The following is a 25,918-nucleotide window of genomic DNA, read 5'->3' on the forward strand; positions in this document are numbered from 1 at the left end:
TTTTACCGCTCTCTCTCATAGTCCATTTATCTTAATATATGGTCAAAATCTCCCGTCCTTCAATTTCCACCCAGTAGTTCTCCTGCCCTCTGAAACAATTGGGAAGATGTCTGCTCCATCTTCTGTATGACAAGCGCCTCAGATATATTAAGACCATAATAGTATCGTCCCTTAATCTTCTGTTCTTCAAGCTAACCAGATCAAATTCTTTCAAGCGTTTCTTTTGGGGCTTCATTGTCAGATCCCCTTCTCCCACAGCCATTCTTCTCTACACATGCTCTAATTTGTCAATGGTCTTCTTTAAAAGCAGTACTCATAACATGCTCCAATGCAGCCTGAATGGCAGGATGGGAAAGAATGATTGCTTTCTGAAACACGGACCCTGTGTTTCTGCAATATTTTGCCAAAGATTGCAAAACCTATTATAATTATATCACAATGCTGCTTCATATTCAGCTTGTCACCTATGAAGGCAACTAGAACCATTTCACATCTATAATAATTAGAGTTTTTACTGGTACTGGTAGCCAGATTTTGTTCATTTTCATGGATTCCTCCTTTCGGTTGAAATTGTCCACATGCTTGTGTATTTCAATAGCTTCTCTGTGTAGTCTGACATGGTGGTTGTGAGAGTGGTCCAGCATTTCTGTGTTCTCAAATAAAATGCTGTGTCCAGGTTGGTTCATGAAACCATGAAAATGAACAAAATCTGGCTACCAGTATTTAAAAAAACTCTAAAATTGCAACAGCACAACAACAGAGAGGAAACAAACAAGGTTATCTAATCACCTCTCAACAAAAGTTTGCTCCAGGCACTGCCAGTCCAAATGCTAATCAAGGTGGTCAGTTGAAACATTCACACCTAACTCCAACAGACAAGAGTCCTTTGTCCCATCCTGGTCATTCCACAGATATATAAACCCTTTTTTCCTAGTTCCAACAGACCTCACTACCTCTGAGGATGCTTGTCATAGATGCAGGCGAAACGTCAAGAGAGAATGCCTCTATACCATGGCCGTATAGCCCGAAAAAACCTACAACAACCCAGTGATTCCGACCATGAAAGCCTTCAACAATACAATAATAATAATAATAATAATAATAATAATAATAATAACTACTACTACTACTACTACTTTATTTTTATACCCCACCACCATCTCCCCGAAGGGACTCGGGCAGCTTACATAGGGCAAGCCTGGAAAAAACACAAATTAAAACATGACGCAATAAAATAAAATCAAAATTTAAAATCAAAATAATAAAAATAGCAGATGACAATAATACAACACAACTTCATAAAAGCGTATCGTTGTTGTATGCCTTCAAGTCATTTCTGACTTACGGCAACCCTAAGGCAACCCTATCATGGAGTTCCTTGGCAAGATTTGTTCAAAGAAGAGTTTTTCTTTGCCTTACTCTGCAGCTGAGAAAAAAGTGACTTGCCTAAGGTTTTGGTTTTTGGTTTTTTTCGTGTCAGGAGCGACTTGAGAAACTGCAAGTCGCTTCTGGTGTGAGAGAATTGGCTATCTGCAAGGACGTTGCCCGGAATGTTTTTGATGTTTTATCATCCTTGTGGGAGGCTTCTCTCATGTTCCCACATGAGGAGCTGGAGCTGATAGAGGGAGCTCATCCACGCTCTCCCCGGATTCGAACCTGTGACCTGACGGTCTTTAGTCCTGCCGGCACAAGGGTTTAACCCACTGCGCCACCAGGGGCTCCTACTTGCCTAAGGTTACCCAGCGGGTTTCCGTTGCACTCCAGGACAGGAACAATCCTCTGATTTTAAACACCAAACGTTGAATAGGAAAACAATTCTTTGATTGAAGATAAGTAAAAAGCATCTAAATAAAAAAACACTTAAAAGGAATAGACAAATCCAATTAGGTAAGAAGATAAGCAGAAGCAAATTAATCCGCGGTAGAGTTCAGCAAAGTCCATAAAGCAAAGTCTACACTTCTCTAATATAATTCAGATAAACAGGAAGGCTTGGATGAGCAATCAATAAATCCAGGAATCAAAAACCATGTCACAAGGAATATCTTAACATGAATCATCAAAGCAGAACTTCAATGAAACAAGGACAAGAACTAGGTGTAATTCTAAATGATGCTTCATCTGACTGCATTTTCCATGCTTGGAACTTTTAAGCCTTTCCAAGCACTCAGAAACTGGTTTCGCTTTCCTTGAGCCGCCCTTATCTTTTTCTGTTGAAGCCTGGCAGAGCGCCGAAGGCATTGCTCGGCCTGTCTGTTTCGACTAATTTCTGCCCGTCTATCTATATGCTCATTAGTATCTGCAGGTGCTGAGTTGTTTTCAAGCCCCAAATCCTGGGAACTCTCTAGGGGCAATTCAGGAAGTAAACCATCATCCCTATACTCTGTAGGAACATTCTCATGGAAAATTACACTTGGAACAGGTGTCTCTCTGTCTTTCTCTGCATCAACATCGCTGACCAAACCATTGACATCTTGAATCTCATTTACATCATTTCCCACATCCCAAGCACCCTGATCCTGAAACACAATCACAGGTTGAACTCTAACAGTTTCCATGACTGAGCAGGGATTGAAATCCTGATCCCCAGAGTCATAGGTTGCATCTACACTGCCCTATATCCCACGAATTGATTCCACATGATCTGCTTTGAAATGAATCATATGAGTCTATACTGCCAAATAATCTGGGATAATCATATAATCTGGGATCAGATCATAAGATATTGGGCACTGTAGATTCAGCCATTATCCATCACCCAAACCACTACATTATAGTGATTCTCTTTCACATCTACTGCTACCAAATCAGCTTCCCACATTACTCACCTGTGCTATTGATTTCTTGCCCTCAGGATGTTATCTCTCTTAATTCTTATCTTCTTAGGTTTTCTCGCTGCTGTAAGTATCGATCCTGTCTTTTACTTGTCAAAGGAGGGTTCTTCATTTGTATTATCACCCTTCCAATAGTACATTGAGATGGATGAGTGCCTACTATTTGGAAGTGAATTCAGGCTTCCCAGAAGCAAGGCAGCAGCAATGCTCAAAGTACCCCCTAGATATGCAGGAAAAACGTAAATAATTTCCTCAGAGGTCTGGCAAAATTCATTAGGAAGAACTTCCTGACTATGAGAGCTGTTCAGCAATGGAACTGTCCGCCCCGGAGTGTGGTGGAAGCTCCTTCTTTTGAGGCTTTTAAACAGAGGGTGGATGGCCACCTGTCGGGGGTGCTTTGAATGCAATTTTCCTGCTTCTTGGCAGGGGGTTGGACTGGATGGCCCATGAAGTCTCTCCCAAATCTATGATTCTATGATTCTAGTGATTGTAGTGATAAGATAGTAATTCACCTCATTCTCTGCAGAGAGATGCTTGAAGTTCACAGTGGAGAACAAGGGAGGAACCCCTTCCAGCCTTTGATGTAACTTTTAGGAAGAAGAAACGTAATTCTGCCCAGTGTATTAAAGAACCCTTTTCTATTCATTTCGGTGGCCTGATTTCACTTCACCCCTGGAAAGAGAAGAAAAAAGAACATCTAAAAGAAACAGAAGTTGGATAGAATTTATCCATTTAGTCAAGAGTGCACATCCCCATGGCAGTGTCCTATCTGGCCTCCTTTTTTCTGCAGTTGTAATGCTCAAGTGGGTTGCTGCTGCCCTGATTCACATTGGGATAGATGGGGAAAAGGAAGCTGGGTTGTTGTAGGGTTTTTTGGGCTATATGGTCATGTTCTAGAGGCATTCTCTCCTGATGTTTCATCTGCATCTATGGCAAGCATCCTCAGAGGTAGTGAGGTTTGTTGGAACTAGGAAAAGGGGTTTATATATCTGTGGAATGACCAGGGTGAGACAAAGGGCTCTTGTCTGTTGGAGCTAGGTGTGAATGTTTCAACTGACGACCTTGATTAACATTTGATGGCCTGGCAGTACCTGGGGCAATCTTTTGTTGAGAGGTGATTAGATGTCCTTGATAGTTTCACCTCTGTTGTTTTGCTGTTGTAATTTTAGAGTTTTTTAATACTGGTAGCCAGATTTTGTTCATTTTCCTGGTTTCCTCCTTTCTGTTGAAATTGTCCACATGCTTGTGGATTTCAATGGCTTCTCTGTGTAGTCAGACATGGTGGTTGTTAGAGTGGTCCAGCATTTCTGTGTTCTCAAATAAGATGTTGTGCCCAGGTTGTTTCATCAGGTGCTCTGCTATGGCTGACTTCTCTGGTTGAAGTAGTCTGCGGTGCCTTTCATGTTCCTTGATTTGTGTTTGGGCAATGCTGCGTTTGGTGGTCCCTATGTAGACTTGTCCACAGCTGCATGGTATATGGTGGACTCCTGCAGAAGTGAGAGGATCCCTCTTGTCCTTTGCTGAACATAGCATTTGTTGGATTTTCTTAGTGGGTCTGTAGATAGTTTGTATGTTGTGTTTCCTCATCAGCTTCCCTATGCGGTCAGTGGTTCCCTTGATGTATGGCAAGAACACTTTTTTATGGGTGGATCTTTGTCTTGACTCTCGTGGCTTGTTCTTGGTCTTGCAGCTCTTCTGATGTCTGAGGTGGAGTATCCATTGGCCTGTAAAGCCCAGTTTAGGTAGTTCAGTTCATCTTGGAGGAGGTGGGGTTCACAGATTCTGCTTGCAGAGTTAAGCCGGGCAACTCTGTCCTCTATCTGAAACCCGTTATTTGAGGTCAGACAATTTAAAGGCACTTTCAAAGCTCTCCTCATTAAACACCTTGAAAATTCCAGCACACTTTAAAAGACAGTGATTTACTTGAAAGGTAGCTGAGACATAGCAGTATATTCATTTGTAATTTTAATGGTGTGGGTGGTAGAGAATTACAAATCCCAAATGGTATAAGGATCTGATTGCTTTTAGGACTTACCAAATATAAATTAAGTCAAGCATGAGAGTGTCAGCTGTGCAGGGAGGAGAGAAGGGAAGGAGAGAAAGTGGGGGAAATGAGGCTCCAATCATCTGAGAGTCGGGATTATGGTTAGAAGTATAGTACATGGTCCATATTTATTTATTTATTTATTTATTTATTTATTTACATCATTTTTACCTCGCTCTTCTCACCCCTGCAAGGGGGCTCAGAGAGGCTCACAATGGCAATGATTCGATGCCGCAAAACTTATAATTATAAAAGAAGAATAAAATCATACCATACAACACATTAAAACAGAATTATCAATCATAAAAACATTTCCATTATAACAAGCATCGTCTGGTCCAATTCACGGTTCAGGTGCCATTATATCCATTAGCCAAAAGCCTGGTTCCACAACCACGTCTTCAGTTTTCTTCTGAAAGTGTTGCAGCATGATAGGAGAGATAATATCAAGAGAGATCCTTTCTGGAGAAAGAAAAGTATGTTTATTTCCAGCTGGGACCCTGGAGTGGAGCTGTGTCCAAAAGCAACCAGAGTGGTGTTGACTGCCTTTTATACACTTCGAATGCAGGCAAACAAAGAAGCATGTTTCTACATACATTGACATCATTCACTGCATCATTTTAGCATCTAATTCTGTCTTCCAACATACAAAAGGCATGTCTTTGTATTTCTTTCTAAAGAGTGGCATACAGCTTACAGCTTACATTCATCAATCAAGGGGCCTACTTTGACCTGTCAGGAGGGAGGGGGGATTGGCTCCTTACTTTTTACTTATGTCTGTTACTACTAGGACAGGCTTATGTCCCCCCTTCCTGGAATGTTCACCCCCCCCCCCCCGCCCGTGCCTTGGAAACAGATCTCCTTCAGCATTCTTTCTAATACAGAGAGAGAACCTGATTTTTCTATACATTTCAGTGCTTGTAAAGTACATACAATTGATACATAAATAAATATCTATTTTTCCAATATCTCCCTATCAAAAGAAAGGAGGGAGAGCGTTGATCTAATTTTGCTAGGGATCGAATTCCACAGGCAGGGGGTCACCACCAAGGAGGCCCTGTCCCTCGTCCCCACCAGCGGCGTTTATGAAGCTGGTGGGACCGAGAACAGGGCCTCCCCAGATCTTAAACTACGAGGCAGAACATAGAGGGAGATACGTTTGGACAAGTAAGCTGGGCCGGAGTCGTATAGGGCTTTATCGGCCAAGACCAGCATTTTGAATTATGCTCGGAAATGGACCAGCAGCCAGTGGAGTTGACATAACAGGGGGGTGGTATGCTTCCTGTATGAAGCTCCAGTGAGCAATCTGGCTGCTGCCCGTTGGACTTGTTGCAGTTTCTGAACAGTCTTCAAAGTCAACCCCACATAGAGTGTGTTGCAGTAATCTATTTGGGATGTAACCAAAGCGTGGACCACTGTGGCCAGATCAGACTTCCCATACATATCTACACTATATGGAGATGGGATGCAAGAAGGAGGATAGCACTTTTCCCTTCCCAATATAAACAGAAACGGTTTTGGGGTTGTATTTTTGATTTTCTGTTTAGCATTCAATAGTATAACAGAGGACAGCTCTAGGAAAGTGAGAAAGAATAAAGGTGTCTTTCCAATATTCTCCTTCTGGAATTGAACTTTCTACACTTCTACACTATCATTCCATTTGGAACCATTTTAGGAGGAAAAAATTGACAGTTAAGAGTGGAGGTAATCTATTACCTCTACTATAAACCATCAAGGACTTTAAGATCTTCCGGAGAGACCTTGCTCTCGGTCCCATTACCTTTGCAGGTGTGGTTGGTGGGGACGAGAAACAGGACCTTCTCTGTGGTGGCCCCCCAGCTATGGAACTCTCTCCCCAGTGAGATTAGGTCTGCCCCCTCCCTCCTGTCCTTCAGGAAGCAGCTAAAATCCTGGCTTTGGAGTCAGGCGTTGGCAGATTGATGATATAGACTAAGAGTTATTTGACCACAACGTTCTGGACTGAGTTGGATGTTGTTTTTAACATGATGACTTGTTTTATATGTATTTTAGAATTTATTTATTGTATGTCATTTTATTACGTTATTTATTGGATAACATTGAATTTTGCTGTTAGCCGTTCTGAGTCCCTCCATGGAGGTAGAGAAGAACAGGATATAAAAGCTCTAAATCATCATAGTAAATAATATTACCCCTACCCGGGAGTCAGTTAGCTCCCCGCTGACCAGCCATGCCCTTGTGGCATTTTTTGACAGCCCCTGTTTAGGATTCTTTCCTTTGCCTTAGTAGCAAGTGTCCACAATGTGTTCCCCATTTCACAGAGCTAATTTTGCCCTGAATCTGGGATATACTTAGATCTGTTTCAGCGCAATATATGACTTCATTCAAACTTTCCTGCAACTTTTTAAAATGTGCTGTATCCCCTTTAATGCATGCCACAACATATATTGGAATTTGTCGCTGCCATGAATTCAAGTTGTCTTGAAACCAAATTATAGTATCAATATAATATGAGGCCTCTGTGTACTGAATTGCACTGGACATCTTCTGTTCCAGAATAAAGGAATCCCAAACGGGAGTACTCCTGAAGGGAGCTAAGGAAAAATACTGCAATGCATCACGAAGTGGATCCACTGTGGTCTAACTGTTATTTCTGAAAGCATCATATTTTACTGTTTGTTTTCAAAATAAAAGAGAAAAGAGGGAAAAAGAGAATGATCGGTAGATGGTAAATGAGGAGTTGCATCAAGTATCAGCTTCCTTTCCTTCATCTAGATCAGGGGTCCTCAAACTAAGGCCTGGGGGCAGGATATGGCCCTCCAAGGCATTTAGCCGGCCCTCGCTCACGGTCAACCTAAGTCTGAAACAACTTGAAAGCACACAACAACAACAATTCTATCTCATCAGCCAAAAGCAGCCCCACACTTCCCATTGAAATACTAATCTATATAAATAAAAATGTAATGTTCGTTTGTGGGATTAACAGAACTCAAAAACCACTGGACAAATTGAAACCTAATAACCCAATGTATGTCCTTCACTAAAAAAATGATTTTGCCATTTGGGAGTTGTAGTTGCTGGGATTTATAGCTCACTTACAATCAAAGAGCATTCTGAACCCCACCAACGATGGGATTGAACCAAACTTGGCACACAGTTCTCCCATGACCAAAAGAAAATACTGGAAGGATTTGGTGCACATTGATCTTGGAGTTGTAGTTCACCTACATCCAGAGATCACTGTGGACTCAAACAATGATGGATCTGGACCAAATTCTACATGAATACTCAATATGTCCAAATATGAACACTGGTGGAGTTTGGGGAAAATAGAATCTTGACATTTGGGAGTTGTAGTTGCTGTGATTTATAGTTCACCTACAATCACAGAGCATTTTGAACCCCACCACTGACAGAATTGGGCCAAACCTCCCACACAGAACCCCCATGTGGGCCACAGCAACATGTGGCAGGGGACGGCTATATATGTTGTGCTCTGCCCTGAGTACCCTATGGGCTGAGAAGGGTGGAATATAAATGTGTTAAATAAATAAATAAATCTATATAAATAAAAAAGTAATGTTCATTTGTGGGATTAACATAACTCAAAAACCACTGGACGAATTGACAAGAAATTTGGACACTAAACCCTTAACAGACCAATGAGTGACCATCAGTCATAAACCCCTCCCAGAAAACAACAGAAAGTATTTAAACACCCAAAAATCTAAAAAGAGAGAAAGAAAAGGGTAGGGGAAGGAAGGAAAGAGGTAGAGAAGGAAGAAAAGAAGGAGAGAAGGAAAGAAAAAAGGGGAAGAAAAGATGGAGGGATGGAAGGAAGGAGAGAGAGAAAGAAGGAGAGAAAGAGGAAGGGAAGGTTAGCCACAGCAACACATGGCAGGTACAGCTAACAAGTTTATATTTGTTAAAATTCATTTTAATTATTGTATTATTTTAAAGTGTTTTTTGCACTACGAATAAGATATGTGCAGTGTGCATAGGAATTCATGTTTTTTTCAAATGATAATCCGGCCCTCCAACAGTTTGAGAGTCTGTGACCTGGCCCTCTGTTTAAAAAGTTTGAGGACCCCTGATCTAGATCAATGCCTAATGCCCACTAATATCCCAATGAGCCATTCTTTTTTTCCCCATTTTAATTCAAAATGTTAATGGTTTCTCTATAGTTTAATATTTCTCTTCCTCCTTATATCCTGGAAATTGTTTTCTTTCACTTGTTTCCACGTTAACAAATGAATACTCTGACAATTTATATCTCCAAATCTGTACATAAAGTCCTTTCCTCTCCCTCGGATATATATTGATAGAAAGCTGTTCATCCTTTTAAAAAGACATCCAGTAATTCATCTCTCAACAAACCATTAACTTGTCCTTTTCTTATGAAACATCTTCCCTAAAGTTTATGGACCTCACCACATTAGAAAATGTCAGATGTTTAATGATTTTTGTTACAATTGTTTTTAATTGCCCTATACTTGTTTTGTATTGATGTTGTTCACCGCCTTGAGTCGCCTGAGGGCTGAGAAAAGCGGTATATAAATAAAGTAAATAAATAAATAAATAAATTTCCAGGTCACTGGGAGGAAGGAGCCTGCTGGAGCCCATCAGACAATGTAAGCCTACTTCCAGCGGGGCTCTGTCCTTCCCGCATCCTAGGAAGCTGCCCAGAGAACATTGGAGGCTTCCTGTGTTCTCATAGACAAGAATGGGACTAGCTTTGGGGGAAGCTGGGTGGCAGTCCTTTCTCCTGTGGGATAGGGAAAGCACCAGTTTTCCCCACTGCCTGCCAAATTTGCCACATTGCCTGTCAAATCCCCTGCTGTTGCTCACATTAGGTGACTGATGTGATGAGGTCCTATGTCACCTTCAAGATCTTGATCATGGGACTGAATTTTGACAGCAAAGAGGATTTTTTCCATTACCACTATTTATTCAACATACATTCCCTTCTGGAGCCCCCAGTGGCGCAGTGGGTTAAACCCCTGTGCCGGCAGGACTGAAGACTGACAGGTCGCAGGTTCGAATCCGGAGAGAGGCGGATGAGCTCCCTCTATCAGCTCTTCATGCGGGGACATGAGAGAAGCCTCCCACAAGGATGATAAAAACATCAAATCATCCAGGCGTCCCCTGGGCAACGTCCTTGCAGACGGCCAATTCTCTCACACCAGAAGCGACTTGCTCCTGACACGACAAAAAAAAAAATCCCTTCTAGTGTCTCTCCTCTAATTCAATATAATTATTTCGTAATGTGCTATTTTGATTGCCTGTTCCCTGCATTGGGAATATGAGGACTTTTTGTAAAATAGGTGCACACACAAACAGCGCGAAGCAAAAGAATTCACCCTCACTAAAGTGGTAGGCAATTCTTATCTTTGGCAAAATGGAAGAAAGACTGCTGAATTGCTTGGTTTATGAGCAAAAAAATAGCATTCTCCCCTTGGAAGCAATGATCTTTTGGAGAAATGTTTGCCTTCCCTGAAAAGGTACATTTTTTCTGTAAAACATACAAAGAATTGGCACAGCCTAAAGATCTTACATAAAACCCTCAGTTTAGCTTTTATTCAGGAAAAAAAAATAACAAAAGAATCATTTTTTCCAAGCCCAGTTCCAATTTCAGGCCTGCATCACATTTTTGCATCACACTTACGATACAGTGTGAATACTCACCCTACCTATGAACCCTCCAAGCCTCCTGGGTCTGCCTGCCATTCCTTTCCCATTTATCAGAATGCAGCAGCAGGGTTTGGAGGCTTTTTTATGAAGCGTTATTTGTCCTGTGTTGCTTCCTTGAATGCTGCAATGGCAACAGTCCAGGCACCACAGGCCTTGGGAAATTTCATTTTCCAGGGTGACTGGGCATGGACATTCAGTGGCCTGGAAAGTACAAGTCCAATGGTTGCTTATGCCTGCAGTTCTATTGAGCATGTTTATGACAGTTTTCTCTGACATAAAAACTCCTGGGACACAAAGTTTCTTATGTTTATTTCAATGAATTGGATTTCTCAGACTTCCCACCACCAACGGTCATCTATTCTAGTATTCTAAGCACAAAAAAGAGAAGGGAAGATAACACGGAGAAAACTTACTTTAAAATTTGAGCTACGGAAGAACCCAGAGCTTGTTGTTGCTCATTCGTTCAGTCATTTCTGATTCTTCGTGACTTCACGGAACAGTCCATGCCAGAGCTCCCTGTCGGTCGTCACCACCCCCAGCTCCTTCAAGGTCAATCCAGTCACTTCAAGGATACCATCCATCCATCTTGCCCTTGGTTGGCCCCTCTTCCTTTTTCCTTCCATTTTCCCCAGCATAATTGTCTTCTCTAAGCTTTCCTTTCTTCTCATGATGTGGCCAAAGTACTTCAGAACATGAGAACTTTCTTCTCATGATGTGGCCAAAGTACCAAAGAACCCAGAGCAGTAGCTCTTAATTTATAGTATAAGAAACCATTATGAGCTGGACAGATTTATTTTTTTTTCAAAGTTACAAATTTATATATTTTTTGAAATAAATACAAATAATTCATTAATAAAAACTTTTCCCAATAGACAAGTTTAGCCTCTCAATGACAGATTTATATTATGACAGGAAAAATGAAAACATGGCTGATGGACTTCAAAACTGAGACACACAAATTATTCTAATATTAAACTGATGGAAAAATTAATATAATGAGCCAATAATGTTGAATTTTAGAAATGTATAAGTGTTAGCCCAAAACTAGCCAATCTGGATCCATTTAAAGTCAGCCCTGGTTAGCATCCGTGGCAAATCAGTGGGACAGTGGGGCAATCCCTGCATCCCACCTCACCCGTGTCAATGCTTCCCCATAACACACGGAGAAGCATCACCACACAGCTTTTTCCTGCACTGGCCCCATTGTTCCTTACGAAGCACGAAAAGCTTGCACCACAATTGTTGTACAGAGTCACCATGCAGTCCCCGTGTGATGAAGTCCTCAGCCCCATGGAGCTCATCAAATGACACAAGAGTACTTCCTGTTGGTTCCCTATAGAACTCAGTTTCTGACATTCGTAGAAACAGAGATTTTTGGAGTCAGGGAGCAATTGACTCCAAAGCCCCACATTCACATAGAAATGAATAAAGATGCTTATTTTAAGATGGGATGGAAACTTTCGGATTTCTCTGTTTTAGAAGGTTTTTGTGACATGAAAGTGTGAGCGCTCTTGTGGATGGTATGCTAATGCTCCTTCAGATGGTGTGGATCCCATTGAAAAAACGGTTTGAAAAGGGTGCCTTTATAGTTAATTTAAAAGTGTATTGAGGGCAAACGACCTCAGGGAAAGCAGTGTCTCAAAAAGGATGCCTGTTTTAAAAAGTGTGCATGTATCCTTGAAATGGGAGGAGACATTTCCTGCCTGTGTGATGGGAATTACATGTGTGGTTGAGCTAGAAGCGGGGGGGGGGGGGGGGGGGTCTTCTGTGATGGGGATGAATAAATTCTCCATTTTTTAAATTCTGTGAAACCACACAAAGAAGACCATTTCCCCCACTTCCCACCCCCAAAATAGGATGAGGTCCTAAGTCTATATTAGGAGGACAAATGCCCTTCAGAATCATATATCCCAAGCATTCTGAGAGCTAGGATGCTATCATTAGAGCCTTCTAGATGCAGCCCTCCAGGGAGAAAATGAAAATTATACTCAAAGGCATTTCTTCTAGGTAAGTTTAGAGAATGGATAGTCAGTGCTTAGGCAAAGAAATAGGCTGGTGGTACAGAACAGAGTTATAGGAAGAATTATGGAGAATTGGAAAGAGGAGGTATACATACATATGCACCATACTTAGCTCCAAGTTTGAGCAGCCATCAGCATAGTTGCCATGAGGATTGTGCTAGTACAGCTGTACCAGGAGCTTCAAACTCCTTTTCATTCTTTGAGCGTTTGCATGTGCTTGTTCTGGCCATGCATTTTTCAGTTGGGTGGTTCCTGCTAGGCTGCAGTCATGGGGCTAGCCAACTGTCTATCATCATAAAGTTTTAGTTCCGCCCTTTTTTCCAGGTTCAAGAGGGAAAGGGAATAATTTTAGTTCAGTCTTACAGTTGGAAGCTCAGCTACAGGGCGTGAAAGTTTTCTGCCTGTAGAGAAGCTTTGTTTCTTACGAAGTCCGGGGGGGAACAGTCCCAAAAGCTCTGGCTGGGGAATTTACAGCCTCACAGCTTTAAGAACAGTCTCTAAAGAAAGGCTTTTAAGAGAAACAGCTTTACAGCACAACCCTTGTTGGGGTTGGAGAAACGGACCTACAACTTTCGTGGGAAAAATCCTAAGGACTCCAGCTGAAAATTCTTCAGAGCCTTGGCTGGTAGGTCTACTCGGGTACCCAAGAAGCAATTGGAGCCGGGAGCAGGGCCCACACCAGCAAAGCCTAGAAAGCAGATTGCCCAGGTAGGGGTCAAAAAGGGTTTTCCTTGTAAAGGAAAGAAATAGTTCTCCAAGCAAGTTGCCTGTCCATTGTAGACAAGTTAATAAGCATTTTTTTTATTTGTTGAAGATCTAAGATTGTTTGTTGAAGACCTAAGCAATAATAAAGAACTTTGTTAAATTTTTAAGCTTCTAAAGACTTTGTATAGGAAAACCCATAGGGCTTCCCGCTGGGCACAAAGAGCACGTCCTGTTCAAAAGCCAATTGCTATAGGGCCAGCGCGTGACAGCACAAGGATCAAGGACAGGCTTCCCTGGCACTAACAATGGGAGACAGCAAGAGTTCTCCAAATAGCATGAGGCAGTGGGCTTTGGCACCTATTTTCATTCTAAGCTGTTGATCAATACAATGCAACTTTGGAAGCACTGTTGAAAATTGAAAATGGCTTGAAAGAGCTTCACAGCATGAGGGAAGGAAAAATTGAGCAAATGGGAGATATTAGGGGCGAAGGCAGTAGTGCTAGGGCCCTAAAAACCACCCAAGGAAGATAGTGGCATACTGGTTCTATTATGGCCCACTTTCAATATGGAGAAAATATTTCCCACATTTGAGATAGTCTAAAGATTAATGTGGTGAATCTTACAGAAAATGCAATGTGTGATCAATAATATTTTTTCCTCACTTTTCCAGGGCAGCTGGATTACTTTCCCCACTGCAGTGGCCATGGGAACTTTAGCCTGGAATCCTGTGGCTGCATTTGCAGTGAAGGTTGGACTGGGAAGAACTGTTCAGAGCCCCTCTGCCCCATGGGCTGCTCCAGCCGAGGTGTGTGTGTGGATGGCCAATGCATCTGTGATGGGGATTACAGTGGGGAGGATTGCTCCGAGGCACGCTGCGCAACCGACTGCACTTTCCGGGGACTCTGTGTGGATGGAGAATGCATCTGTGAGGAGGGCTTTGCTGGTGAAGACTGCAGTGAACTCAGATGTCCTGCAGACTGCTCAGGGAAGGGAAAGTGTGCCAACGGGACTTGCATCTGCCAGGAGGGCTACGTGGGGGAAGACTGTGGGCAGCTGAGATGCCTTAATGCCTGCAGTGGACGTGGATCCTGCCAAGAAGGCCTATGCTCTTGTGAGGAGGGCTACCAGGGCCCAGACTGCTCGGCAGGTAGGTTGAGATTTCAGTATTATGCTCAGAGACCCGGGAATATGCTCCGAGACCCGGGAACAGACTGTATTTCCTGACAATTGTCTCTGCTAAATTGCCGTCTCCATTTGGTCTTTGCTGGAGATTTTGGGAATCTCTTTCTCAAAATGTACTTTCTGTATGAGCAACAAAAGAGACTGCTGTAATTTCCACCAGCCTTAATTTATCACACTGACCAACACACATTCTAGTGCCCCAAATGTTAGCCCTGTTTCTGGGTATATTTGGCCCACTGGTTCCAAAAACAGCACCAGTTTTGAGATAATAATAATAATAATAATAATAATAATAATAATCCAGCATATAGATCTTGTTTGCTGTGACATACTGTGATGATGATGATGATGATGATAATAATAATAATAATAATAATAATAATAATAATAATAATCTTTATTTATTTGTGATGCGGAGGCAAAAAAAGCCAATGGGATTTTGGCCTGCATCAATAGGAGTGTAGTGTCTAGATCCAGGGAAGTCATGCTACCCCTCTATTCTGCCTGGAATATTGTGTCCAATTCTGGACACCACAACTGAAGACAGATACCTAGAATACCACAATTGGTACCTGGACACCACAATTGAAGAGAGATGTTTACAAGCTGGAATGTGTCCAGAGGAGGGCGACTAAAATGATCAAGGGTCTGGAGAACAAGCCCTATGAGGAGTGGCTTAAAGAGCTGGGCATATTTAGCCTGAAGAAGAGAAGGCTGAGAGGAGACATGATAGCCATGTATAAATATGTGAGAGGAAGTCATAGGGAGGAGGGGGCAAGCTTGTTTTCTGCTTCCCTGGAGACTAGGATGCCAAACAATGGCTTCAAACTACAAGAAAGGAGATTCCATCTGAACATCCTGACTGTGAGAGCCGTTCAGCAGTGGAATTCTCTGCCCTGGAGTGTTGTGGAGGCTTCTTCTTAGGAAGCTTTTGAACAGAGGCTGGATGGCCATCTGTCAGGGGTGCTTTGAATGCAGTTTTCCTGCTTCTTGGCAGGGGGTTGGACTGGATGGCCCATGAGGTCTCTTCCAACTCTATGATTCTATTATTCTACCCCACCACCATCTTCCCAAAGAGAACTAGGGACAGCTAACATGAGACCTAGTTCAAAATTACAGAACAGCAAAATAAAATACAAAGAAGCAGAAAATACCATCAAAATAAATACATGAAATAACAAAATAAAATAAAGAATTACAAAATAACGTGATAGAGAAATAGAACACAGTGGGCAGCCAAATGCACTGGGATAAAATTGATAAAACCCTGGATGAGATAAGTGGTGGGAGAATGTGTTTCTGAGGGAGGAGCTCAAATGGAACGAATAATGGGGTTAGACCTTTGTTATGGTGAGTTGTAAAAGGATCAGCACCAAGTATATGTGTGTGTGTGTTAAAGAAAACCTTATACTGTTAATGATCACGTGCAGCTGCTAATCTAGGTCAGCAATAGGTTTGAGCCACACCCGGTGGGGTATAACTGTATGTGGCTTAGAATACAGTTCAGCTCACTGCTCAGAAGCATTTGCTCTGAGGAATCTCTTGCTCACCGTGCTTTGCTCAACCATTTGCGCTGCTCATTTGAAGGGAGATGAAGAAGCCAAGCTCTTTGCATTCCCTATTTCTTACAAGGATTATGTAAGTTTGTTGCAGTGTTTATTTTGTATGCAACACTGCAAGTTTATGTTTTGACTCTGCTAACAGCTTTTGTGCAAAGTTATTGTGTCTTTTGCATTGAACCAGACTAAATTCCGCTTAAGCGCAACAACTTTCATTAAGGGCAGGGGGAAAGTGCATCATGAGGATGGAACTGTAGTTGGAACAGACAAAATATGGAATATATGTTCACTCATCAAAGGCACATCGGAACAGCCAAGTTTTTAGGTCTTTCTTAAAAGCTGCCAGGGTGGGGGCTTGCCTAACCTCACTAGGTAGCGAGTTCCAAATCCGAGGGGCCACAGCGGAGAAGGCTCCTTCCCTTGTCCCCACAAGTCGTACTTGTGATGAAGGTGGGAGTGAATACAGAACACTTGGCATCTACCAGTTGTTATCTGCTTGCCACCCACATCTCCGGTGGCACAGTGGGTTAAAGCCCTGTGCTGGCAGGACTGAAGACCGACAGGTCACAGGTTCGAATCTGGGGAGAGGTGGATGAGCTCCCTCTATCAGCTCCAGCTCCTCATGCGAGGACATGAGAGAAGCCTCCCACAAGGATGATAAAACATCAAAGTTATCCAGGCGTCCCCTGGGCAACGTCCTTGCAGACGGCCAATTCTCTCACAACAGGAGCGACTTGCAGTTTCTCAGGTTGCTCCTGACACGACAAAAAAAATCTGCTTGCTATAGAAAACCATCATAATCATATATAGGAAGTTAGAGCTGATGTGGTCTATCCAATGAAATTTTCTGAATCAGTCCCAAATAACTCCAGGAATAAGCCTAAAAACCAAAACATCAAGATATATAGGGATGGGCTTCTCTGTTCTTGAGATGAAAGGCCACAGAAGCGAAATTCAGAGATGCCCATCTAAAAGACTAAAGGTAAAGGTAAAGGTAAAGGTAGTCCCCTGACATTAAGTCCAGTCATGTCTGACTCTGGGGTGTGGTGCTCATCTCCATTTCTAAGCCGAAGAGCCAGCGTTGTCCATAGACATATCCAAGATCATGTGGCTGGCATGACTGCATGGAGCGCCGTTACCTTCCCGCCGGAGCGGTACCTATTGATCTACTCACATTTGCATGTTTTCAAACTGCTATATTGGCAGAAGCTAGGGCTGACAGTGGAAGCTCACACCGCTCCCCGGAATCGAACCTGCGACATTTTGATCAACAAGCTCGGCAGCTCAGCTCGGCACTGCGCCACCGGGGACAATTAGAGGAATTAGGGACCACTTAAAGCGGGGGGGGGGGCTAATTTATGACACCATAAAAATGCTGGAGAGCAAGGAGGAAATAATACGATCAAAAAGACTCGACGTCATAGTGGACGAAGCAACAGCTCCCGCTGTGGCTGAATCGAGCAACCTCCAGGATCCAAAATGGAAGAACTGCTGAATGGCCTCTATCTGTCTGTATGTCTTATATGTAAAAAACGGCATTGAATGTTTGCCGTGTATATGTACATTGTGATCCGCCCTGAGTGCCCTTCAGGGTGAGAAGGGTGGAATATAAATACTGTAAATAAAATAAATAAATAGAGAGAGACGGGGAAGAGAGAGAGCGAGTCTGACTGTGTTACTATTTCTCTAAACTGTAAAGCTTTTTGCTGAAGGTGTTGTAGCAACAGCATTAGCACATCCAGACCTATTGTGAAATTAGACATTCTGTTACTTTTTTTTAAGCAGACTGTTGCAGCCAGAGTACCCAGACACTCTGATAGCAGAATTAGCACAGTGGAGATGCTTGAGATTTATGTTCACTCTGGTTTTTAAATGAACTGACCTCATTTCTACTTCCTAGACTTATACACCAGCTGGGGTGATGTAATCTTTTGGTTTATGTACTATTTTGTACTAAAGTGTGTACAAAAGGCATTGTTAAGATCTATGTATAAAGAAAAAAGGTCCAAAAACGTTTTTGTGTAATTTGCAGACTGAGACATTTTTTCAGTTTGCAGACAGAAATAGAAAGGAAAGAACCCATGCAAAATTAACAGAGAGAAGAAGTAGACCGATTCTTTCACCAATAATGAAACATAGTCAATTACATTATGAATGGCTACAGAACCCATGCAAAATTAACGGGAAGAAGATGTAAACTGATCCTTTTACCAATAGTGAAATGTAGGCGATGGAAATATAAATGGCTACAAAATTAGGAGAAAAAGCAGTCTTAGCAGTACATAATAATTGAGGGACATGATCAGGATTCTCCATGTGAGAAGAAGGATTTTAAAACAAATATAGAAGTCTGATCTATATCAGTAAGATCTTATAGGGCTATTAACCAACTGGCATTTTTTAACTGCCTTTTTTCTAAATCAGTCTACTTACTGAAATGCAACAACAGTTCAGTGTAATTCATTGTGAGCAATGTGTGACCCTGAAGTTGCATGTACCCCTAAAACTATTTTTGACAGCCTCCAAGCCTGCAGATTAATAGGAACAGCCTTGTTTCTGACAATTCATCTTTCAAATTGGTTGGTGAGGCTTCAGTGCTGTAAGGAACATGGGTTTAGGATGCGGGGTCCCTTTTCGAAGAAGTCCACAGAGTCCAATAGGTTCAGGTAAAACACCGTTTATTCAAGCTGATCAGCAAGAGGCGAACAGACAGCACCTCTACAAGTGCTCCCACAGACTGCCACACCCCTCCTCGGCTTTTTGCAAACCTTTATACTCAGGTAAACATGGGGGGTTTTTTGGTCATGGAAAATACCCTCTTTCCAGCCCCCCTCCCTTGACCTTTTGATGGAAAGCCCCTTCTTGCACCTGCATCCAAACATTAGGCTGTCAAAACCACAATTTGTACTTTATGCCTCACCACAAAAACCCATTTCCTATGTAAACCGAGCAGTTAGCAACTTAATATTCTGACATGTCACCTCTTGTTTTTAAAACATTTTCCTCCTTGTTGACGCGCTGCTCCTTTTCTACAGGGAGGGGTACATTTCTAATGTTTCTTTCCTAAAGCTTAGCCATTGTAAAAATCACTTATTACCTCCTTCAGTGCTAGATGATGATGATAATAATAATAATAATAATAATAATAATAATAATCTTTATTTATACACCGCCACCATCTCCCCAATGGGGACTCAGAGCGGCTTACATGGGACCAAGCCCGGACAACATATTACCACAAAATAAAACCAGAGCATAAACAACATCATCAAATTACATCAAGAAAAAAAGAAAATAAATATTAGAATACAATCCATTTTTTCAAAGACAAAAAAGGATTTTGGGCTTTTTATTATTACTTTTTTGTTGATGTTTTGTGGAATCTGCTAAGCTTCATGGACATAGTTGGTGCTTTGTCCGATCTATGAAGCTCCCATTGGTTCTGGACTCAGATTTGCTACCATGTGAGAGGAACTGGAAGGGGTATTACAATGTTTATTTCATTGAACAAAAGTTAAGACTCATCAGTAAAAGGAAAGGTCACCTATAATATTTAAGCCCCTATCTATAGCAATATACTAAAAGAACCTCAACAAACAAATCCTAGGATTCTCACCGGAAGTAGCTATGCATCATGCAGAGAGCTAGGCTTTCATTTTGGATGAATCTGGGAGAGATGGTTAAGGTAGTCAAGCTCACAAACAACCGACAACTGCTGCAGCCTCTGCTAGCTTGTTTGTTCTGTCTCCCATCTTGACTTCACATTGATGTTGCTTGGCCACAGAAGTCTTGTGCCCCATCTACACTGCCAAATAATGTAGTTTAGACTGCATTATATGGTCAGTATAGACTCATGAGATTGAACTGCATTAAACTGGATTATATCAGTCTATGGGCCCTTCTACACAAGGCCTAAAATGCGGAAGTTACTAGGCTAAAAGGTAAATGAAACTAGTGGTCAATCTGCACTGATTCACAACAACAGACAAAAAATGTTTAAAAGGTCTGCTTATATCCTGATTCTGGCTGGAAAATGCACATATTCGCATCACTGTATATCCCTGATTGGGGTCTCAAACGGACACACAGGTGGCTCAAGGGAATCATGTATGAAAAGTAATTCGAACTCTCTGAAACTTTTCCTTTGAAACTTTATAATATTAAATAGAGCTTGAATTAACAATTGGGGGGAAAGAGAGATCTGGCAGAAGATTTTTTTAAATCACTCTGTTATGCGCTGTACCTCATATACACACATGCAAATCTGGTTATATTTATATAAAGATACTAGCCATCCCCTGCCAAGTGGTGCTGTGGCCCAGTCTGTGTTTATGAGTTGTGTGTGTGTGTGTGTGTGTGTGTATATATATGCATATATGTGTATATGTGTGTGTTTGTTTATATATGTGGTTTTGCGCATGCATTGTAATGGTTTTTTTTTGTTTTTTGAATCTTTAAGTCCCTTCTGCTGTGTTTTTCAGTGTTTTTATGAGTGATGGTCACTCGTTCGCCTGATAGGTGTCTTATGTCCAAATTTGGTGTCAATTCATTCAGTGATTTTTGAGTTATGTTCATCCCACAAACGAACATTACATTTTTATTTATATAGACTAGCCATCCCCTGCCACGTGTTGCTGTGGCCCACATGGGGGTTCTGTGTGGGAGGTTTGGCCCAATTCTATCATTGGTGGGGTTCAGAATGCGCTGTGATTGTAGGTGAACTATAAATCCCAGCAACTACAACTCCCAAATGTCAAGATTCTATTTTCCCCAAACTCCACGAGTATTCACATTTGGGCATATTGAGTATTTGTTTAGAATTTTGAGTCCACAGTGATCTTTGGATGTAGGTGAACTACAACTCCAAAACCAAAGGACACTGCCCACCAAACCCTTCCAGTATTTTATGTTGCTCATGGTAGAACTGTGTGCCAAGTTTGTTTCAATCCCATCATTGGTGGGGTTCAGAGTGCTCTTTGATTGCAAATGAACTATAAATCCCAGCAACTGCAATTCCCAAATGTCAAGGTCTATTTTCCCCAAACTCCACCAGTGTTCATATTTGGGCATATTGAATATTTGTGCCACGTTTGGTCCATATTAATCACTGAGTGCACCATGCTCTCTGGATGTAGGTGAACTACAACTCCAAAACTCAAGATCAATGTGCACCAAATCCTTCCAGTATTTTCTGTTGGTCATGGAAGTTCTGTGTGCCAAGATTGGCTCAATTCCATGGTTGGTGGGGTTCAGAATGCTCTTTGATTGTAGGTGAACTATAAATCCCAGCAACTACAACTCCCAATTGACAAGATCAATTTTTTTGAGTGAAGGACATACATTGGGTTGTTAGGTGTCTTGTGTCCAAATTTGGTGTCAATGCACCCAGTGGTTTTTGAGTTATGTTAATCCCACAAAGGAACATTACAATGTTGAAGGCTTTCATGGCTGGAATCACTCAGTTCTTGTGGGTTTTTTCGGGCTATATGTCCATGTTCTAGAGGCATTTCTCCTGACGTTTCGCCTGCATCTATGGCAAGCATCCTCAGAGGTTTATGGCTCTGAGGATGCTTGCCATAGATGCAGGCGAAACGTCAGGAGAAATGCCTCTAGAACATGGACATATAGCCCGAAAAAACCCACAAGGACTGAACATTACATTTTTATTTCTATAGATTTGCATGTGCACATATACAGTCCAGTGCATCACGGAGTGATTTAAAAGAAAAACTTCTGCCAGATGTCCCCTGGTCACCCTCCATCTTGTTCTGATACAGAGGAAACCTGTAAGGACAGCAAAGGACCCAGTCTTGGGACTAACAAGTCTATGTGGTGACCTGCAGTAAGGTCCCGGGATTTTTTTAAACCCTGAATTATAATGAGGATTTTGGTGCTGTCTGGAAGCACCCTACATTTTCATATAATCAGTTCAATCTGCAAGGTAGTGTAGCCTTAGTTTTCATCTGTGAAACATTGGGGGGTATAGGCAGATTTAAGGTGCTGCATTAAGGGACAACTCCAAACCATAAAACTAATTCGGTCGTAGAACAAATGGAAAGACAATCACAGCATAATATTGCACTATCCTGAAACATATTCTATTGCATCATCAGGATCATAATACATAGCATCAACTGTATACATGATGCTTTTTTCTATAGAATATTATAAAGTATATGTGCAGGGGAGGAAGGTAGAGAAATATATCTGCTTTACCCTAAATGTTGAGAGCTGAAGAAACAAAGAGGGAGGGAGAGGTATGGTTAACAAAAGAAGCCCAGGAGTAAAAGCATTTAGGATTAGAGCTAAGCTCTAGCTGCTTTTTTAGTTCTTTGTCATGATGTTCATGGTTGTCAAAAGGCGCCTCAAGTTTCTGAGTGGTTTCAGCTACCTCTTCAAAATACCATCTATCTTTTATTCAAGTCCCAAAAATATATCAGAGCTCAGACACAGCTGTCTAAAGGCATAAAAGGCTGTTTTTTAAGGCTTTGGGAGACTGTGCAATCCTGAATAAGACCACAGCTGGGGGAAGCTTCTGCATCATTGGAGCAAAGAAACTGTATTGCCCCCCAGAGTCAAATGAGCTCAAGGTGAAGTCATTCTGCAGAAGCCCTCGCCTATTTCATATGCCATCCCTAGCCCCTGCCCAATTGCAATGGAAGGAGGAGAAGGGGTGGGGAAGAAAGGATTTCTATAAAAGGACCTTTTCTATCAAAAAGATTTGCCTATGATTTAAATTAGTGACTCTCAGACTGAAACCATGTACATCTGCTTCCACATAACAATCCGCTCAAAAAAGGATACAGATACCACCACATATTCCAAGTTTCATGCTTAGTAATCTGGAATTGTGGTCCCTGATCTTACATGTGTGAAATGCAACTGCAATGATACTGACCAAGAAGGACCATATAGAATCAGGGCCCTTCTCTAAAACCCCAGAGAAAAATGTTGTAAGCCACCCTGAGTCCTCTTGGGGAGATGGCTGCCAGCAAACAGGCCTTTTTCCATCTATGACAAGTGAGGCAACTGGCACCCTACCTATCTGACGAGGCTCTGGCAGTTGTCATCCATGTCACGGTCATGTCTAGGCTGGACTATTGCAACGCCCTGTATGTGGGCCTTCCGATGTCTATGACCCGAAAGCTTCGTATTGTTCAGAATGCGGCAACCAGGTTACTCACAAGAACGCCCATGAAATGCCATATAACACCAGTGCTGCAACATTTACATTGGCTTCCAACTGAGTGCCGTGGCCTGTATAAGATGCTAGTTCTGACCTTTAAAATTCTTTACGGCCAGAGTCCATCGTACCTTAGGGACCGCCTCTCCTTCTCCCATCATTGGAGGTCGCAACGACCAGCCCAACATGACTTACTCCATATACCGGGTCCTAGAGAAGTGCACTTGGAAAGGACCAGGCACAGGGATTTTTCTATTTCTGCCCCTGCCTTGTGGAATTCCTTGCCGCCCTACATGAGAGCTATGCGTGACTTAGGGCCTTTTACTCTTGCACTTAAGACCTGGCTTTTTACTAGAGCATTTGATCTCTGTTAATTTTTAATTTTTGTATGTATGTATTTTATCTTTTATAATTTAGCAGTAAATCGCCTAGAGCATTCTCGGATGGAGGGCGATTAATAAGTTATTAAATGATGATGATGATGATGATGATGATGATGATGATGATGAACACAACAAGATGAGTCCACAGCAGATACTCTGCTGGCTGTTGTATTGGACCACATGTCGGACACTTCCCAAGTGTCTACAACTGTGTGATGTATCGGCGAATAATGCATGCAGCTCCCAGTAAGGTGGCCTTCTGCAGCTGGCAGATGGTAATTTCGTCAGCACCGATTGTGTTTAAGTGCAGGCCAAGGTCTTTAGGCACTGCACCCGGTGTGCCGATCACCCAGTGGTGATCGGCACACCGGGTGCAGTGCCTAAAGACCTTGGCCTACCTTGACTGGCTTGTGCCAGAGTCTTTGCAGTTCAATCTTTAAATCCTCATATCGTGTCAGCTTTTCCTGTTGTTTCTCTTCAATCCTGCTGTCATCTGGGATTGCAACAGTGACAATCCATACTTTGTTTTTTAACATGATTGTGAGGTTAGGAGTATTGTGCTCCAAAACTCTGTCAGTCTGAATTCGGAAATCCCAGAATAGTTTGAGGTGTTCATTCTCTGTAAATTTTTCCGGCTTGTGATCCCACCAGTTCTTTGTCGCAGGCAGATGGTATTTGTGGAACAAGTTCCAATGAATCATCTGAGCAATGGTGTTATGCCTCTGCTTGTAGTCTGTCTGCACAATCTTCTTGCAGCAGCTGAGGATGTGGTCTATTGTTTCATCTGCTTCCTTGCAGAGTCTACATTTGGGATTTGTCGTCGAATTTTCAATTCTGGCTTTAATGGCATTGGTTCTAATGGCTGCCAGAATCAAGCCCTCCATCTCCTTTTTCAAAGTTCAATTTGTGAGCCACATCCATGTTTTTTCTTTGTCAATTTGGCTCTCAATTTTCCCAGGAACTGTCCATGGAGAGTCTTCTTTCGCCAGTTTTCTCTTCTGCTCTGGATTGTGTTTTTACGGTATTCACTCTTTGTCTTTTGCACTTGAAGCAGTTTGCTACTATTGACTTCCCTCAATGCTGGTTCTTGACTGCCTTTCACATAATCTAACAGTGCATGTTTCTCTTCTTCTACCATTTGATTCATTTGCAGAAGCCTTCTGCCTCCTGATTTTCTGGGCAGGTAAAGTCTGTCAACATCACTACGCAGGTGTAATGAGTAGTGGATTGTCATCAGTTTTCTTGTTTTTCTGTCCAGATCATCCAGCTCTGTTTGTGTCTATTTCACAATTCCAGCAGTGTATCTAATGACAGGGATTGTTATTATTATTAGAAACTGGGATATAAGGGGATGGAAAAATGACATTTCAGAAAAGTGCTCATGGCATCAGGTTAACAGCTGAAAAGCGTGTGTTTAAAAGGTGCACTTAAATCTTATTCTGCCCAAAAATGTGCATCTTCACATGACTGTATATCCCTGCAGTCATGGAAAACACTTGCCCTCCTTCTGATCCCCTGATGTGAACTGCTCCAGCATACATGCGTGTTTTAAAAGCCTGAAACAGCTGATTGGACTGTTAAAAATGGAGCCTAAATAGACGCACAGTTGGAAAGCAATTACAATTAGAACTCTCTGCAACGATTCCTTTATTCTGATCTTTATAATTTTAAACGGGGCTTGAATTTACAGTTGGGTGAGGAGAGAGAATGAGAAATCTGCTTGTGTGTACATTTAGATCTCCGCATGCGCACAAATGAGATCCAGTGCATCTCAGAGCGGATTAAAAAGAACAACTTTCCACCGGATATCCCCCATCTATCCTGTGGATTGGTAAAATCCTCTACATAGGAATATGTCAGAAGTGTACGAGTCCATTTCCCAGGACTGACAGGTCTGTGTCTGGACTTGCTGTCAGGTCCCACAATTTTTAAGCCCACTTTTTTAACCCGCATTTTGACACTGTCTGGAAGCAACTTCAGAGGCACCTTTACAATAATTTGATAGAAAACAAACAGGTACTTCCTGTTGCTATAAAATACTTCACCTAAGCCAAAATGAACTCCAAACACACCAAAGGACTTTTGGGGGCAAAAACAAAATAGCATTTGTTTTCAGTAAATGCAGCCCTCCAAGGTCTTCTGATATGCCCCCTTCCTCAGTCGCTCTCAGCTTCCTTCCTATCCCAGAACATTCTCCAACATTTCATAAATGAAAATTGGGAAACATGTGGCAAATCAACAGGGGATGATCAAGGTAGCCAAAGTTATTATAGAGGATTAGAGATTGAGCCCTAATATTATAAACAAGAACGAGATTCTTTACTCCTTTTGAAACTCGGT

General features: G+C 42.0%; 1 protein-coding gene across 5 annotated transcripts in view; it reads left to right on the forward strand.

The window, feature by feature from the left end:
• Window positions 1–25,918, forward strand: part of TNR (tenascin R) — a 745,794-nt gene that overhangs the window by 588,523 nt on the left and 131,353 nt on the right. For all 5 annotated transcript variants that reach the window (XM_067467656.1, XM_060774408.2, XM_067467655.1 and 2 more), the window contains one exon: window positions 13,942–14,418. In XM_067467656.1, the coding sequence (XP_067323757.1) occupies window positions 13,942–14,418 (477 nt within the window). The remainder of the gene's footprint in view (window positions 1–13,941; window positions 14,419–25,918) is intronic.

This window comes from Anolis sagrei, chromosome 4 (assembly GCF_037176765.1).
Source record: "Anolis sagrei isolate rAnoSag1 chromosome 4, rAnoSag1.mat, whole genome shotgun sequence".
NCBI lineage: Eukaryota > Metazoa > Chordata > Lepidosauria > Squamata > Dactyloidae > Anolis > Anolis sagrei.